This window comes from Hesperophylax consimilis, chromosome 2 (genome assembly GCF_061612785.1).
Source record: "Hesperophylax consimilis isolate HC1 chromosome 2, BYU_Hcon_1.0, whole genome shotgun sequence".
NCBI lineage: Eukaryota > Metazoa > Arthropoda > Insecta > Trichoptera > Limnephilidae > Hesperophylax > Hesperophylax consimilis.
The window spans coordinates 16,914,948-16,934,382 of NC_142837.1; the positions used below are offsets into that span (position 1 = coordinate 16,914,948).

General features: G+C 37.2%; 1 protein-coding gene across 16 annotated transcripts in view; it reads left to right on the forward strand.

The window, feature by feature from the left end:
• The window catches only part of LOC149425744 (tropomyosin), an 81,546-nt gene that overhangs the window by 20,515 nt on the left and 41,596 nt on the right, over positions 1-19,435 (forward strand). The window contains exon 1 of one of the 16 annotated variants that reach the window (XM_089641525.1): positions 17,140-17,390. The exons of 12 other annotated variants lie outside the window; for them this stretch is intronic. In XM_089641525.1, the coding sequence (XP_089497651.1) occupies positions 17,247-17,390 (144 nt within the window). In that variant the 5' untranslated portion in view covers positions 17,140-17,246. Of the gene's footprint in view, positions 1-17,139; positions 17,391-19,435 lie in introns of those variants that run through there. 3 more of the 16 variants (XM_089641522.1, XM_089641514.1, XM_089641509.1) reach the window with 3 other exon arrangements.

The following is a 19,435-nucleotide window of genomic DNA, read 5'->3' on the forward strand; positions in this document are numbered from 1 at the left end:
TAAAAATATCGCCTAATTTTTTTAACTAATTTTACGAACGACTAATTTTTTTAAAGTCATCTGGTGTAAAAATAGGCCACTGATTGGGCGTTCCAGTAACGTCTGTCCGGCAGACAATATGTGGGCTAATGACTAATTGAAAATGGTAATTGAAACCTCCACTATACTTTACGTATTATAATATTATGTGGCTGATAATGATATAAATATTACTGTATGCGCTACAATATGGCGAGACATACAAAGTTACTAGTTGCTAGCTTTTTCGCGCCTCGAAACAGTTTTCGTGCAAAAACATAGATGGCCCTGCTAGTATTTTTGTAAATTATGTTTTTATGTGATATATGTTGAAATAGGCCAAGCCCATGATGCGTATTGCGTAATGTATCGCCTACCTTCATAATGTAATATTCGACCATCCAGAAGAACAATGTCGGATGTGCACATTTGTAGTTTGCCGTAAAGCTGTTTAAAGTTTCGTTTCTGCATTTTTACAGTTTTTGAGATTGAAGATGTATAGTGTTGTTTGATATTTTGCATCAACCACTATTTATTTAATTGGAGAAATATAGTACCAAAAACAGTACAAATGCACAAACTAAACTTTTAACGGCTCCACTGCAAAAATACAAATTTGTACATCCGACATTGTTCTTCGGGGCCGTCGAATATTAAGTTAAGGCGTATTAACCAGCGACCGAGAATTCGAATTTCGTCAAAAGACAGTCTCACGATCGGAAGTTTTTTAGAACGAGACAGAAATACCATATTCATTCCACTGCCAGCCGTATACTCCGCGCGGCGGTCGAAACCTACAGCATGGTTCCGATGAAATAACAATTATTGTGTTTGAATTTTCGGTTGTAGCTTTCTTCCTAATAAGTAGTTACATACATATTTGTAAATTATACGTCGGAGTGCGTAAACATAAATAAATACAAATGTAGTGCGTTGACATAGTAGGTACAAAATAGGTAGGTATTTGAATAAACTTTTTTTTTTAATTTTTCAAATATTTTTATTCACTTGTTTTTTTTTAAATTTTATTTTACATAGGTTTTACAAAAGTGATTAACATTAAGTTTGATTGTAAAAAATCTCTCGTCTTACATATTTATCCGTTTGTAAGATAGGTATTACCAGTAAGTTTTATTTCTAATACTTAAAGTAATTATATCAAAATAACCTTGTTTTTTTTCTTCTAAAACAAGAAGCTCAATTCACAATATGACATTATTAAACTGACAAAAAGTAACACTAAAAATACTAAATATGTTGAATTATACCAATGTAATAGGGAATTGGACAATAGAATAGAAATTATTAACAAAAACATGATTTGAATCGCACATCACGATTCAAAACCGTTATTTTGACGGGAATCATATACGCATAGACTAGAATGCGGCATTGCCTGCTCTTTTGTAGCCAGTTAAATATATTTATATGAGGAAGATTTCTAAACAGAAATTGTACAGCTTAATGTGTAACTAAGAAAATTTTATTACAAATAAGTTTACATGGAAATGGAATTAATCTCCTTCGAAGTACTGTGCTTGACTAGAGATATACTTATCCCAATGTTGAATCCATGACTGGAAACATTTTACCACGAGTTACCCGACACCGTGTGTACAAGGTACTGTTGCATACGTGTTGCTCGCGCAACGTCGGGTAGTAAATTATGGTTTATGATTATCGCGGTAATTACAGTTGAATCGGTCACCGTAATATACCATGCATTTCCCGACACCATAATAATAATAATTGGATGACTTGTATAGCGCCGTTTTTGTGCAAAATCACCTCAAGGGCACTGAAATCACCTCAAGGGCGCTGGTATACAAGGGTATGGTTTTGTGCGTGTAACTCGCGTAATGCCGGGAATTATTGATATTTTATAATTACCGCGATATTCACGGTTTCAGTCACCGTAATTTCACCACGAGTTTCCCGACACCGTGTACACGTGGTAATGTTGCATGCGCGTAAATCGCGCAACACCGGGTAATAAATGCTTGTTTATAATTACCGCGGTAATTAGAGTTGAATCGGTCACAGTAATATACTACGCGTTTCCCGACACCATGTACACAAGGGTATGGTTTTGTGCGTGTAACTCGCGTAACGCCGGGAATAATTGCTAGTTTATAAATACCCCGATATTGACGGTTTCGGTCACCATAATATCCATGATTCACAATATATTGTAGGTATTACCTATTTACATAATAAAATAATAATAATATTAATGTAAATTACACATACCGATGGAATTTTAGAGACAATATTTGCTTCAGAATCACAACCATTCGTCGGTAGGTGATTATTTTCCCTGAAAATTAAACAACACAAAATTATCGCCAAATGTTATAAAAAATATATGCGTATTCTGACTGATTCGTTTGAACGACCCTGTAGCATATAGAGTACGTACAATGTACAAGGATAATTAAATATGACTAACCCTTTTTTTTCTGCAAATATTTCTCCCATGTACGTTTTTGATGACGAAATTTTTTTTTTCTTATAAAAATTTTGTCCGATAGTATTTTTCTCCTCATTTTTAAACGAGGAATTTCGTTAAAATGTTATCAAGTAGACTGGCGTGGAATAGACGTCTGCTCGCCGCGCTGTCGCAGCGGGGAATGATAAAATTTCGGCTTGCGCCGAGGTAATCAGAAACAACGAACAAACAATAAACGCGAATCGAAATTAATTACTATTATATACTTTAAGAATATATTTCTTGGTCATAAATTATTTTTAATGTTTCAATAATATCATAGTAAATTATTTTTGTAAAAAGATCTCAACTATACCAATTTGTAAGGTCATAAATAAATAGTCAAATTGAGGGATTTTCGTCACAAAACGCGTCCTCGGATTTATTTATTAGTAATTTTATTTGAAATAAAAACAAAATTCTTATACATATATATGATAGATAATTTATTGATTGTTTATACTGTATTATTATATGATTTGAAATATTTGTTGTATGATACAACTTCGCCTTTGAAAATGCAACAAATCTGCATATCGTCCAACGGTAACACTTTATTATGGTATGAAAATAATATCATTTTCCAAAATTTTACAACTTACTTTACAAGATAAAATAACGATCTTTCGAAATCAATTTGTGTTTTTTTCTAAAAAAGTGTCCATACGTCTAAAAGTGACCTCAAAAATGCCAAATTTCAGGTCAAGTCTACCTATTTCGCCTTAAGGCGATGCACTACGTCGTGTAATATTTAAATTGAGCCGCTATCAATAACAACCCTTACGTAGATGGCGATAAGGTTTAAATTCCCGCTTAACACCATCCGACTGTTTTGATTTATGCAAGAAAAAAACATGGCCAAAGGGTGCATTTTATTTTATTTTGTGGACGTTCAGGCATAAATATTTATTTTTTTCCGATAATTTCATAAATAACTTAATTTTCCACATTATACAATAAAATCATAACCGAAAATGGGTTCGTAAGTAGGAGATTTTGAACTTTAAAGCAGTTTTCATAGGTCTTATACATTTTTTTTTCTGGGCTTATAAAAAGACTTGTCTAAAAAATACTCGATTATTTCAAAGGCCAAGATGTATTCTACTCGCAGTATTTAATTAAAGCATCTGAAACATTTCTAGGCGACCATATTTTCAAACCAAAAACACATGATTTTGCATTACTACGTATGGCATCGCCTTAACTCTTAAATTGACATGTAACTTGCTTGATGTTGTATTCTATTATTTCATTAGTACAAACAGAGGCAGTGCCTTAGCGGGTTTGTTTTACTTACCTTCGTTTTATATTTTATACGTAAGTAATTTTTTCCTTTCTAAAAATGAATGTGCTTATTTTATAAAATTATTGGGAAAAATATATATCAATGGCGCTCTAAAATAACTTGAGGTACGGGTCTCAAAGGTATAACACTGACGTGGTAAATAAAAACGTAGTGTCTACCTGTGGAAAACACTGTGTTTTTAGTTATCGCGGCAGTATAGGTAAACATGATGTATTTTATCATTTTTTGAAGTCGAATGGCTAATAACAAAATATGAAAGATTTTTTAAAATTTTTCATTGTTCGAGAGCAATTTGTACAAATATCGTACTGTATAAGATAGCTAAATCAATTTAGGTCTGTGATTGAGTTGACATCGCGTTTTGCGTGTAGTGTGTTCAATTCCTCAGGCTCCTAGTTCGGGCTATGTCCTCCATTACAACACAAACAAAATTTTCCGCTTTCTGTGGTAGTGGAGATTCTCAAATATTGTCAGGTTATTGGGTCTTTCTTTAAACAAAAAAAATTGCACGCAGAGGCGTTTCGTATAAGTATCGCACTGCATAAGATCTGATCTACGAGTAGACATAGCTAAATCAAATGCACGCGGAGGCGTTACGATCCCTTTCTGTAGTAGATACTTCGTCTTGAATTTACATTGTGACTTGTGACCCTTTCGGATTTAATAATATTATGTTTATTTTACCATGCTGATTCGACAAGATCCTTAGCTCTTTCTGATACGTTGGTATTTTATGATAGAAAGGTATCAATGGATCCGGCATATACCGCTAAAATAAAGTCAAGTTTAATACATTTCAATAGGTAAGCACTGCGAGCAACGGGCTCATACGAATGCAAGAATGGAAGAATAAGTCTAGTCACAAGTGTCACACAATGCAGATATATACCAGACTCGGTGATTCATTATGTCATAGAACTATCTAGTATGAATCTGGATTATGTGACGTCTCAGGAAATAAATAACTTTGCCGATCATTTCATGTCATCAAGTCGCTAATAAATTTGACCAGAGCGGCTTGTGACTTGATACCTCATCCATGTTATCTTTTTCGTTTAATGAACTTAGATAAATTATCATATTTGTGTTTTTTTACACAAGTTTAACCCTATATGTTTGGTGTTGTTAAATTACACCACATGACATTAAAAAAACACATATTGTTAATACTAGCATGTCACTAAGAAGTCCATCGTTATCGGTAACAGAAAGACGGAAAGGTTACAACGGATCTGTCAGTTTTATGCATACATTCAATTCACCATACTTCCCAAATCTTAAGTTTGAATTTCGAATGAGTAATACATTTTAGAAAGTGGTTTCGTATTGTTTTTAAGCAACACTGGATCGCAAGGGTTAAGAAAGTTACCATGTACATGAATGTTTACTAGATGACTACAATGTAGGTACCTACTTCAGGCAGGCGCCACTCGTGTGTAAGTACCAGCTTAATGATAAAGTCTCACTCAACCCAAAATACCCATTAACCTCACAGTCAATTAGTATAGTATATTCAGATTTACAGTAATAAACCTCACCCAGTAAAATTTTGTCTCCCTGTTTTACACAGATTTTAGACCGTAAATAAAATGGCAAAAAATACAAATGTTACGTAAGTGATTATTTCCAATATTAACCGGTGATAAAGCATACCACCAATAGTTCCTTTGTAATCCCTGCTTCTTTCTCATTGATACAAAGTATGTAACAGGAAAAATATTAATTTATTAATTTAAACTTCACTATTTAGATTGTGTTTAAATTAAGTTCTCCTTCTTCTGGTAAATCGTTAGGTATGAAAGTTCTTACGTATTCATTATCTCAATAATAAAATGATTATAACATCTGACCCCGTTTCGTAAGGTAAATGATAAATGAACGACTAAAAAGTATCCACCAACATATTGATATAGTTCGGTGATTCACAGTAATAATTTATTCTCCTAGCGATTTCTTTGTGTGTCTAATTTGGCGTGATTATCACACAATATATAAATCACGAGAGATTACTATAAATAGTATGAATGCACCGCAGATTCGCGTCTGTCCGTTGGCTTTGTAGCAATCGATGTCAGCAGCGTATTGCCGTCTCTACACAGTGTACCGTTTCCCTTGATATGTCCCTAGGTATATACATGACTTGAATTCACAGAAAGACCAAAGCGAACACGTGCTCCAGCATTTATCTCTCTGATTTTACACGCAGATGGAGGCGGCAGTTCGAATTATTAGACATTAAGTATTTAGTGAATAGTTTCACCGGTCCCGCAATAAAAATTTAGAAAGCCAACTCAAGCAATACACCCATTAGTCGGCAGATTTATCTCTAGACCGTCATTAAGTAGTAATTCTGAAATGGGAACGTTAAGCCAGCGACCCGGCAATAAAAACAAACCTTCGCCCAAGGCTAGGCTAAATTGTAATTGTTTGAAGGTCTTTTGTACAAATGTCATTTTAGCATCTTTTAAAATAATAATAACGACTACGGTGAGAATGTCGATGCCAGCGCCACGGACTCAAACAACGTACCGAAGTGGTGTAAAGCGGAACCACTTTAGTTACAGCACCCCACGACAGGCGCGCTACGGTCGCTGGATTGCGCAGCTGAAGACAGTCCCGAACTCCCGACCAAAACACAGTATCCAGTACCCAGTCAGAGAGTGATCATCTCGCCTCCCCTTGGGGCGGCCGCCGAGGCGCCTCCGCCCAGGAGGCTGCCCTCTCGGCGGTCACGATCTCGCCTCAACAGCTGAAGACAGATTCCGCAACCAACAGTCCCGAGTCAAGAGTACCCAGTCAGACAGTCATCATCTCGCCCCCCTTGGGGCGGTCGCCGAGGGGCCTCCGCCCAGGAGGCTGCCCTCTCGACAGTCACAATCTCGCCTTTCGAGAGTCATCATCTCGCCCCCCCTTGGGGCGGTCGCCGAGGCGCCTCCGCCCAGGAGGCTGCCCTCTTGGCGGTCACGATCTCGCCTAGTTCTCGACACTTCACATTTCCGCACTCGACAGTCATCATCTTGGGAATCATCAACCTGCTCTCCCTCTTGGAGCGGCGCCGAGGCAGCTGCCGACCAGGGAACTGCCCTAGCAGAAGTTACCGTCTCGCCTCCGCCGAGAAACTTCCTGCTCTCCCCCTTTGGAGCGGCACCGAGGCTCTTCCGACCAGGGAGCTGCCCTAGCAAAAGTTACCGTCTCGCCTCCGCCGAGAAACTTCCTGCTCTCCCCCTTGGAGCGGTGCCGAGGATTTTCCTACCCAGAAGCTGCCCACTCAGAATTCGCTGCCTGCCGACTCCGCCCTTCGGAGCCTTGGCCCAGGTTGAACAACTTCCGCCCTTCGGATCCAACCCAAGTTGCCGCTTGTGTTGTCGGTGATAAGTGCGAACGTGGAGATCCGTGATTCCAGACTCATCGTAAAGGGAAGTGTCTGCACAATTTTTGCATAATTATCTCGTAACGTGACCCAACTTTTAAGACAGTGAATGAAGATAATTTAGGATTAAGAAAAAGGACAATTAGTTTTAAGAATTAATTTTAAGAACTATCATTAAGCCTAGATTAAGACTAACCCTTCTTTATACATTTTATTAAATAAATTTTAAGAGTGTTTTGTAACTAAGTAACTTCTTTTTTTGTACTCGTTCCTCCTTTTCTTTACATGAATAATATTAATTATTAACTTCCCTTAAGTAGAGTTGTAACAATTGGCGGCCCTGAACGTGGGGCTTACCGGCTTTTAGGCTGGTAGAAGTATAAGTGCATACTTCCGATTCCCGACCCTGAGATTAGAGCAATTAATTCAAAAGGAGGAACGATTTTCATAATTTGTAAAATTATTTATTCGCTCACAGCCTCGTTAGAATCTAGGATAAGATTTTCAGGTTATTTATAATTTTGTTTAATTTTAAGTGGCAATTTTGATTTATGTTTTACAGTATTTTTCGTCTCTATAATATGTATGTACATCCGGGTTTAATACTTCCCATATCAAAAGAGTATTTGGCGCCCAAAAATCTTAGTAATAGTTTATGTACAGATTTGTTTTTAATTTAGGTATTGCTTTTTTTTATTAACTTAGCTGTAGGTAGTTTTAATTAATTTAGGTATAGATTTTTTCAAATTAAATTAGGTATATATATTTTTTTAAATTTAGGAATAGATTTTACTTTTAGACAATTTAGAATATTTTGAACAATGGCGTCAGCTAGCACCCGGACTACGCGAGCGGCCACAGCAGAAGTCATTCAGGCTACACCTAGTTCCATTCCCACACACACACTATGCCAATATCAATATCGTAATAATGTTAAATCTAGGTTGTTAGGTTAAATGTCGTAGCAATAGTAAATTTAATAATAGCTTATAAGTTAATTATAATCTCCCTGTGAATTCAAGTCAAACAAACCGGGGGCGATTGATATGTCCCTAGGTATATACATGACTTGAATTCACAGAAAGACCAAAGCGAACACGTGCTCCAGCATTTATCTCTCTGATTTTACACGCAGATGGAGGCGGCAGTTCGAATTATTAGACATTAAGTATTTAGTGAATAGTTTCACCGGTCCCGCAATAAAAATTTAGAAAGCCAACTCAAGCAATACACCCATTAGTCGGCAGATTTATCTCTAGACCGTCATTAAGTAGTAATTCTGAAATGGGAACGTTAAGCCAGCGACCCGGCAATAAAAACAAACCTTCGCCCAAGGCTAGGCTAAATTGTAATTGTTTGAAGGTCTTTTGTACAAATGTCATTTTAGCATCTTTTAAAATAATAATAACGACTACGGTGAGAATGTCGATGCCAGCGCCACGGACTCAAACAACGTACCGAAGTGGTGTAAAGCGGAACCACTTTAGTTACAGCACCCCACGACAGGCGCGCTACGGTCGCTGGATTGCGCAGCTGAAGACAGTCCCGAACTCCCGACCAAAACACAGTATCCAGTACCCAGTCAGAGAGTGATCATCTCGCCTCCCCTTGGGGCGGCCGCCGAGGCGCCTCCGCCCAGGAGGCTGCCCTCTCGGCGGTCACGATCTCGCCTCAACAGCTGAAGACAGATTCCGCAACCAACAGTCCCGAGTCAAGAGTACCCAGTCAGACAGTCATCATCTCGCCCCCCTTGGGGCGGTCGCCGAGGGGCCTCCGCCCAGGAGGCTGCCCTCTCGACAGTCACAATCTCGCCTTTCGAGAGTCATCATCTCGCCCCCCCTTGGGGCGGTCGCCGAGGCGCCTCCGCCCAGGAGGCTGCCCTCTTGGCGGTCACGATCTCGCCTAGTTCTCGACACTTCACATTTCCGCACTCGACAGTCATCATCTTGGGAATCATCAACCTGCTCTCCCTCTTGGAGCGGCGCCGAGGCAGCTGCCGACCAGGGAACTGCCCTAGCAGAAGTTACCGTCTCGCCTCCGCCGAGAAACTTCCTGCTCTCCCCCTTTGGAGCGGCACCGAGGCTCTTCCGACCAGGGAGCTGCCCTAGCAAAAGTTACCGTCTCGCCTCCGCCGAGAAACTTCCTGCTCTCCCCCTTGGAGCGGTGCCGAGGATTTTCCTACCCAGAAGCTGCCCACTCAGAATTCGCTGCCTGCCGACTCCGCCCTTCGGAGCCTTGGCCCAGGTTGAACAACTTCCGCCCTTCGGATCCAACCCAAGTTGCCGCTTGTGTTGTCGGTGATAAGTGCGAACGTGGAGATCCGTGATTCCAGACTCATCGTAAAGGGAAGTGTCTGCACAATTTTTGCATAATTATCTCGTAACGTGACCCAACTTTTAAGACAGTGAATGAAGATAATTTAGGATTAAGAAAAAGGACAATTAGTTTTAAGAATTAATTTTAAGAACTATCATTAAGCCTAGATTAAGACTAACCCTTCTTTATACATTTTATTAAATAAATTTTAAGAGTGTTTTGTAACTAAGTAACTTCTTTTTTTGTACTCGTTCCTCCTTTTCTTTACATGAATAATATTAATTATTAACTTCCCTTAAGTAGAGTTGTAACACCCTTATATGGAGTTAAAACTAACGCTATGATCACAGATGTTTCCCTCGAGGTGAGCAGGCCATGGAAACTCACACTTCTAATAGTCGGTCATCTATGGAAATAATATCTTGTCCGTGGTTTTTTTAAACGATTTTTCTATGGACGCGTGAATAATTATCCCGTGGCGCATACGGTATGGTACCTACAGTACTTGCACTGATTTCATTCGGATGAGTAATTGCTGCAGACATATGGCAACACTTATCGTTTTACCTTCATTATAATAATAACCCTTCACCTGAAAGTAGTACCTACCTAAGCAACGATGAGGGAATATGATTTCATTCCCCCCTATTTCCATTTTTATAAGCGAGAATCGTTACTTGTGCAATGATGGACGACTTAGCTAGTCGAAGGATTGAACCCGCGATCCTGCCTGACGAAAGTTTGAAAAAATAATTTTCATTGCGATGGTGACGTTTCTTCGGACATTTTTTAAAATTATTTTAATAAAAAAAACCTAGTAGGTATAACTATATGTTTAATATTTAGTATTGCACTTAACAGTTTCCAGTTAACTACAGTCTAAAGATTACTATTTTTGCCACAATAGAATTCATACATTAATCTATCCATATTATAAATAAAAGTTCGTTTGTTCAAAATCTTAAATTTATTCCGAAAATTCTTTGATTTCTTTGAAATGTTGACACAAAGTTGCATTCAATTGTGCATGTTTTTTATAAACCTATATTACCTGTGACAGGTAAAATATGGATTTTTTGAAAAACAGTGCCATCTGTTGGACGTAAAAGCAAAACGCGCTATTCTATATCTGTACAGACAGAATGAGCCGTGGGGTAATGAGCCTGGCGGGGTATAGCTAGTAATTAATATGTCAGTACGTACATATTTTCATCGAATTCTGTGAATATGAATTAATTACAGCTACCTACCGTTCAATTATAATTAAGTTAGTAGTAATAAAGGTCCGATACCTTGACATATAAACTCATGCGCCGTCATTATCTCTGATGAGGATAGCCAAAATCTGTAAATCATTTTAAATATGTGCGATAAATCAAAACTTTATATATCTCTTGCAAAATGAGACTGATTGAAAATTGGGTGTGTGAGGCGTTTTAGCAAAGGTCGGGGAAATAATATTTTGCCTCTTCAAAACCTCCCTTATTCATTTTGTAATTAATTATTTTCATACTTTCACCCAATTTATAGATAGGCATAGAATTTTTTATTTGAATACCGCAGTTCCAACATAGGTGTGTTGTAAGGCTGATGGGAGTGGGAAAGGAGATGGTGAAGGGGAAGGTTGAGAAGTATCTGGCCATTCAGATCTGGTCACTAGACACGGCTAAAGCCGTTTCAAGCAACGTTTTAATTCTGATCTGTGGTCTTGCACTAGGGCAGTACCTATACATGGAGTTTTTATATAGAACTTTAAACGTATAGAACGTTCAGACTAAAACAGTTACTACTTTTTCAGTCAAGATCTGTATCATTGAGGTCGTCTTTCAAAGCCGGAAAAAATATTAAATAAATAAATATACGTATTTTTACGTTTTCTTGCATTTTGATACTCATTAATATAATAAGGTAATAATTTCTCCTCAAGAAGATAATAATGATAACTAACCAAAGACTGCACTGACCTGTGTCATCACATTCCCAACCGTGACTTGTGACTCTCAATTCTTATCTGAACGAGAATAACAGTAATTTATTTTCCTCTCAGTTCGTACAAAGAAATAAGAAATGTCTCTGTAAATATGTTGCGTCCTACAATCGTAGTGAGTCACTTAAAAGCCTTCGAGGTATCGTCTCCTGAGGCAACAATGGGTCAAGATGAATCATAGACCAATTATTAATACGGAATCAATGTTCAATTCTCTCTTGATAGAGTATGATTGAGAATAACCTCACTGGCAAATCGTACTGTGAATATAACACTGTTTGTACTGTTTTGTTGATGGATATATCTCCAATGAGTTTCTAATCAATGTGCATCGTCATCAGCAGCATGGAGTGCCGATACCAACCCTGTGCCTGTGCATGGCAGTGAGGCACAGAGCAGGCAGAGTAAGGATGCAAGTAGACTGAAGGCTGTAGTAGGCTGTAGAAATGAGTTCTCCGAGAAGTGTACCTACATATGTATGGTAAAGCTTTGTAGATCATTGCATTCGGAGATCCAGAAAGAATACAAGGCTGATGTAAACGTAATTAAAAACGGAGAAGTTTGTTTGAAAAGTAGATACGTAAATACGAATGATAGAGGGAGCGCGCTAATATTAAAAAAATATAGATTTTGAAAAATGATTATAATTAGTACGAGTGAGCGAAAATATTTAGTAAAACAATACTTTAAAATAATGCAAAAATCTCTTGACATCTGAGTTAAGTAGAATTTAAGGAAAAACTGTTTGAAAAAAAATTTTTTCATACTTATAACGCGTTAGATAACGGAAACGTAATCAGTTGTGTAAAATTTAACACGTTTATTTTAGTGTTCAAGGGAAGTATGTTATTTATGTCGGTAGAAATTCATGGTACGTATACATTGGCGAACCGAACCGCGAGCCGAGCCACGAATTACGAGAAAGGAACGAAGCAACTGCAAGCGGCGTTTCGCGCCATTTGCGGTTGCTTCGTTCCCTTCCCATAAGTTGAGGTTCAGCTCGGCAGTTCGGCTCGCGTATGTTAACGCAGCATTGAGATGGTTTGGGCACGTAGAACGGATGGACGAAGAATAGAGTGTAAGGAGTGTAATATTAGAGTCGGGGACTCCCGAGGAGGACGTGACACGATCAAGTGAATCAAATGTAGGGAATTCGTTTGTCAGTTGAATATTGCAGATGCGACTGTTATGACTTTAACAAACCAACTTTAACCCAGCGCGATTCACTTCTTCCAATGCCGTCCGTCTCCATTCTCTCTGACTTACGTATATGGTATCATTGCCATATGTTCGATTTTTTTTTTCACATGGACGCTTATTCATATTATTATGTCCAATTTAAATGGGCCAGCAATCTGTCTAGAATCTTTTATGAAAAAAAAACTCTGACCTTAGTAAAATTTTTCGTGATAATTGGCTTTACTTGCATTTCATCACTCCTCCATCTTATGGAAAGATTGAAGAATGTGAAATAAATGAAATGGGGTCGTGTATGATATTTCTAAGATCCATAGCTTCTAAACTATGTAAAGGATTTGATAGGGTTTCACTAGCGTTTAGAGAATTTCTTCCTTAAGGTTTACATATATTATACATGCATATTATATTTATAGAAAGTAGAGAAAAGTCGATGTTTTATAATCAAGTGTTAAAAATATATTTTCGGGCACTACATTACTAACGCTGGATAAACCTCATGAGATACATCAAAATAATGTACTACGGAAATAAATATCTTAAAAAGGCCTACAGAAAAGTCCGTGATGATATATGTCTATTTCCTAAGGATAACCTTAGTACATAGAGTACACCCAGTACATGTCAGCTAGTGATAGTATAAGTAGTCGTTATAAGTGGTAGATTATACTATCATACCACATTGATTCAATTTAGTGATCATCGAATCAATGTGGTATGATTGTATAATATACTACTCTGTTGTAACATTCAATGTGGTATGTTGTATAATCTACCACTCTGTTGTAACATTCAATGTGGTATGATAGTATAAGTGGTAGATTATACTATCATACCACATTGATTCAATTTAGTGATCATCGAATCAATGTGGTATGATTGTATAATATACTACTCTGTTGTAACATTCAATGTGGTATGATAGTATAAGTGGTAGATTATACTATCATACCACATTGATTCAATTTAGTGATCATCGAATCAATGTGGTATGATTGTATAATATACTACTCTGTTGTAACATTCAATGTGGTATGTTGTATAATCTACCACTCTGTTGTAACATTCAATGTGGTATGATAGTATAAGTGGTAGATTATACTATCATACCACATTGATTCAATTTAGTGATCATCGAATCAATGTGGTATGATTGTATAATATACTACTCTGTTGTAACATTCAATGTGGTATGATAGTATAAGTGGTAGATTATACTATCATACCACATTGATTCAATTTAGTGATCATCGAATCAATGTGGTATGATTGTATAATATACTACTCTGTTGTAACATTCAATGTGGTATGTTGTATAATCTACCACTCTGTTGTAACATTCAATGTGGTATGATAGTATAAGTGGTAGATTATATTATCATACCACATTGATTCAATTTAGTGATCATCGAATCAATGTGGTATGATTGTATAATATACTACTCTGTTGTAACATTCAATGTGGTATGTTGTATAATCTACCACTCTGTTGTAACATTCAATGTGGTATGATAGTATAAGTGGTAGATTATACTATCATACCACATTGATTCAATTTAGTGATCATCGAATCAATGTGGTATGATTGTATAATATACTACTCTGTTGTAACATTCAATGTGGTATGTTGTATAATCTACCACTCTGTTGTAACATTCAATGTGGTATGATAGTATAAGTGGTAGATTATATTATCATACCACATTGATTCAATTTAGTGATCATCGAATCGATGTGGTATGATTGTATAATATACTACTCTGTTGTAATATTCAATCTGGTATGTTGTATAATCTACTACTCTGTTGTAACATTCAATGTGGTATGATAGTATAAGTGGTCGATTATACTACAGGGTTTTCCAATAAGAGGTGTTATTTTGAATAGCCCGCTATTTCGGTAGATGTTACTTTTGAAGCTGTCATTTTTTGACATTTGACAGGTAGAAACTACGCCATTAATAAAAATGGAACGATACACGCTTCAACAACGCATTGAAATTATTAAAATTCACTTGAGTGAATCAAATGCAAATCATCTTGAGTGATGAGGCCCATTTCCACCTCGGTGGCTTCGTCAACAAGCAAAATTGTCGCATCTGGGGCTCGGAAAACCCAAGAATTATTGTTGAAAAGCCTCTCTATCCTCAACGTGTGACTGTTTGGTGCGGTTTATGGTCCGGTGGAGTCATTGGACCTTACTTTTTCGTAAATGAGGCTGGAGCAACAGTTACGGTGAATGGATTGCGCTATCGATAGATGATTAATGATTTTTTATGGCCGGAATTGGATGGTATTGATCTGGACAACGTTTACTTTCAACAAGACGGCGCTACGTGCCACACAAGCAACGAAACCATTGATCTTTTACGATTGAATATCAATATAACACCTCTTATTGGAAAACCCATTATACCACATTTATTCGATTTATTGATCATCGAATCAATGTGGTATGATTGTATAATCTACTACTCTGTTGTAACATTCATTCTGGTATGTTGTATAATCTATAATAGTATAAGTGGTCCATTATACTATTATACCACATTGATTAGATTTAGTGATCATCGAATCAATGTGGTATGATTGTATAATCTACCACTCTGTTGTAACATTGATCATCGAATCAATGTGGTATGATTGTATAATCTACCACTCTGTTGTAACATTCAATCTGGTATGTTGTATAATCTACCACTCTGTTGTAACATTCAATCTGGTATGTTGTATAATCTACCACTCTGGTGTAACATTCAATGTGGTATGATAGTATAAGTGGTCGATTATACTATTATACCATATTGATTAGATTTAGTGATCATCGAATCAATGTGGTATGATGGCATAATCTACCACTCCGTTGTAACATTCTACATTTTGCTCGTAAACAACAACCTTCTAAAATTCATTGTTGTATTAAATAATAATGTCTACCGTTTCCGGTTTACCCACGGAAGTACCTACTTTGATACAAAGCTAAGTAGGTACTTTGAAAGTGGAACAATGCTCAACTTTTAATCGAATTATAGAAAAAAATCCAAGTCAAACGTAGTGAGAAATTTAATATAAACAAACTAATGATTTTAATCGTGCTTCTTCAAATTGTGCTGAAAGGGCACCGCAAGCCGCTTTTAGACTCATTAGTCTTTAAAAACTACTTTCACCTGTTATACCGGTATTTCAATGAGTGGTGCTCCGATAAAGTTATTCTCTTGACACAGTGCGCAGATAGAGACACGCTTAACGCGTGCCCGATATTTATTTATATACAGGGTTTAAATTTGCCACGTGCGTTGGAACGATTGCCTCTATGTGTTTCCTCCCTCCTACAACATCGGTCTTGATTTAAAAAAAAAACTCCTCAATAAGTCCATTGCAGGGGGACTTAAAATTATTTACTTACGTATTTTCTTATCTATTCTACTTGATTAAAGCCTGCTTTCAGTAACTGACCTCAAATTATTATTGCCATTAAATATTATAAACTTATTATTATTCAAAGCTGTTTATTTTGAACTCATTGGAATAACATTGTTTTGTATAGTAGGTAGGTATAATATGTACCTTCGTACATATTATACCGTGTTTTTTGTTTATAAATTCCACGTGGGTACCCGCTACATGTCTCCAAAATCAATTGTCTGTTTCTATACGCTTTTCATGCGTGCCATTGTAAATTGATCGTTATTTTTATTACATACGAAATAAAAGAAAATATTCAACGGTGCGTAGCGAACCTAACCTATTTTTCGATTGTTGGATTGGCGCCTCTTTTTGAATTAGGAATCCCCACAGGAAGTCGCCGCGGAGTTGCCATTGTCCGTTAACAGGTGGAGCTGCCATTCCCGCGGCAGACCGCTTTCGCTTTTTACGCGCGTACAAATTACGTACCCGAAATATTATGAAACGATTAAAATTTCGATGGAATATTGCGCAAGTTCTATTCTTATCGATATGAGCGGTTTATATATTTTTTTAACTTAATTCATTTTTTTTTCTCTGATTAAACATAATGTGACACGTATCGAACCAACATACATAACGGACGCCATAAATATTCATCCATGTTGTCATATGGCTCTTCGACCACAAGTAATATATTCTTATGACAACCTTTAACATATCAACCTTTATTATGATGTTTTGACTAACATCTATTATTTATATCAAACTGATTGCTACCGACTATTTTCATGTATTTATTATATTACGCTCTAGTTTATTTCCAATTATTTACTTAATCATTTGCTTTCGAATACTAATTAATTTGTCGATAAGTCTGAGTTTGTAGTGCAGAGCGCTCTTTGCACTTTTTATAGAATACATCAAGAACGTTGCGGCTCGGTTGGATGGTTACGTCAATTGTCACACCGGGTAAAAGTTACCCGGCGAGCTGTATCTGCTATCCCCCTCTGCCACGGCCGCCATGTTGGCGTTTGGACCAACCCAGTGCCTAGCCCATCCTCGTCAGTCGGTGGTTTTTTGAGTGACGTGCGGGTGTCCGAGCCTGGGTCGTGTTTTCACATTTTTTTAGTGTTTGTGATAGTAAATAATCGCCCAAAATGACGACAAACATGCAGCAGGGCACCATACTGGACGTGTTAAAGAAAAAAATGCGTCAAACAAAGGAAGAAATGGAGAAATACAAGGACGAGTGCGAGGAATTCCACAAACGTTTGCAAGTGGAGATTATGCGGCGCGAAGAAGTAAGGATTTACCCTACTTTTGTCATGCCCACACCTTGTGTAATACTGTAATTGTGTCCCGGCACGGCCATTTGCCCATTTAACGGTTTTTTTCGGCCGTGTGTCCGGGAATTCAGGCGAAATGTCGTTGCTGAAATCGGCGAGCTAGGTCCGTCCGCCCATTTCGGTCAGAACGGGCCGGCTACGACTTACGTGCCGGTTTTGGTCTTCCTCTCATCTGTCAAAACGAATCGAGCAGAGCGAGACGGAAGGCAGGGCGGGCGGTGTCCGCCCGTAAAGGTGTACAAATGGTGGTCTCGCTAGCGGCCGTGCGTTGCCCCTTGCTTTCTTGTATCGATTTAAAATCTCACAATCATCTATGGCCCGCGGATGACGTGTTCATATAATGCTTCCAAACAAACTAGCAACTTTATCCACGGGAAAAGGCATTTAGTTCAGGACCCACCTTGGTTCCCCAATTCATGTACGATATACCGATACGGTGGCGGTGTTTTCTCTGGCCCGGAGATAACGACAAGCGGCCCGACTACATTTAATTGGAGGCCTTATTTATTAGACAAGGTTATAATTATTTACAACAAAAGCCGTCCATGGCGACTTAGCGCTGCACTTTTTGCCCCATACATGAATACACCAATGTCTCGCTACATTATATCGGTCACTTACTCTAATGATTGGTAACATTGTTACAGAATGCCATTCGGCCAGCTTCCAAACTATATTATTCATTATTTCGGTTGCTCTGTGTAGGTACATCATGGATGCTCCTTACTGTCAAAATGACATCTGTCAAACTACCAAGTACTTATTTATCCTAAACCAAACCACCCCACCATAGACAGCCCCTTTTTACCCTAGTTCTATAAAAGTACCAATATGTTATATTATAAATTCACGGCATCTGCTCCGAATTAACTTCATTTTGACAATCCTCCTCTCATCATTATTATAGCTTCGGTCGTCAGTAGTTTAAATTCGACGCTTTTCTAAATCACTAAATGTCAAGTAATTTAATTTGAATTGATATATGAAGCTAACTCAATAAGGTGTAATCAACATACATTTATTTTTATTATCTTTTGAGACAGGTGATAATAGCATTATCTAATGATTACGATTTCGGATTAGATTGCTTCCTACGAAGTGTTTAATTGAAAATGAAATATCTTTTACCAGTTTTGTAATAACTTAACAACAATGGCCATTTTCCTATTCTTCTCACATGGGAATTGAACCCAGGCCTCTGACAATGGAAACGAAAGTACGTACTTCCGTGGGCATAAAGTCCCGGGAGTTACACGAATCATCTCCAATAAATATAAATTAAATACGTAAGTATATTAATAGATTTGCTTTGTTTAAGATTGTCGTAATCATCCCCAATATCTACTAAATTCTAAATTTAAACGTATTCTTAGATTTGACACAATATTATTTCTGTTTTTTTTTGTTAAATTTTTGTTTTGTTTGGAAAGTGCAATGTTAAGTAAAATATTTGTTGTGATATTCAACGCATTTTTTTATTAAAACATTCAGCCACGTTAGTTATAAGTTTATTAAAAATAAATTCAAAAACATTAAATTAAAAATTTGTGGCTAGATCCACACATATGTATATTATCATTTCAAAGAAGTAACGTTTTCTTAAAATTTAAACCAATTCCTTGGTAATTTTTTGGTAATTCCGAAATAAGGAACAAACGATAATACATAATACACCTACAGTATTTTTTGACATTTAAATAAATATTTCACAGTTCCGTAGCTTTTTACTATAAATGAAACATTTGTATTTGTTTGTCTCATCAAAAACTCTCGAGCGGTGGGTTTTGGCGTCTTCAAATTTTCACAGCTTTTTCTGTCTGAAATTTCTAGGTTATTTCCATCACGAGTTATGGAGCTATGACTTTCAAATAAGACAAACTTTTTATATTATTTTTGTCCTTTATTCCACAACTACTAAATACCACCGGTCGGTGGCTGAGTTGGTATCGCGTTTGGGTCCCACTCAGGCGTAGTGTTTTCTATTCCTCGGCTGGCTTAGT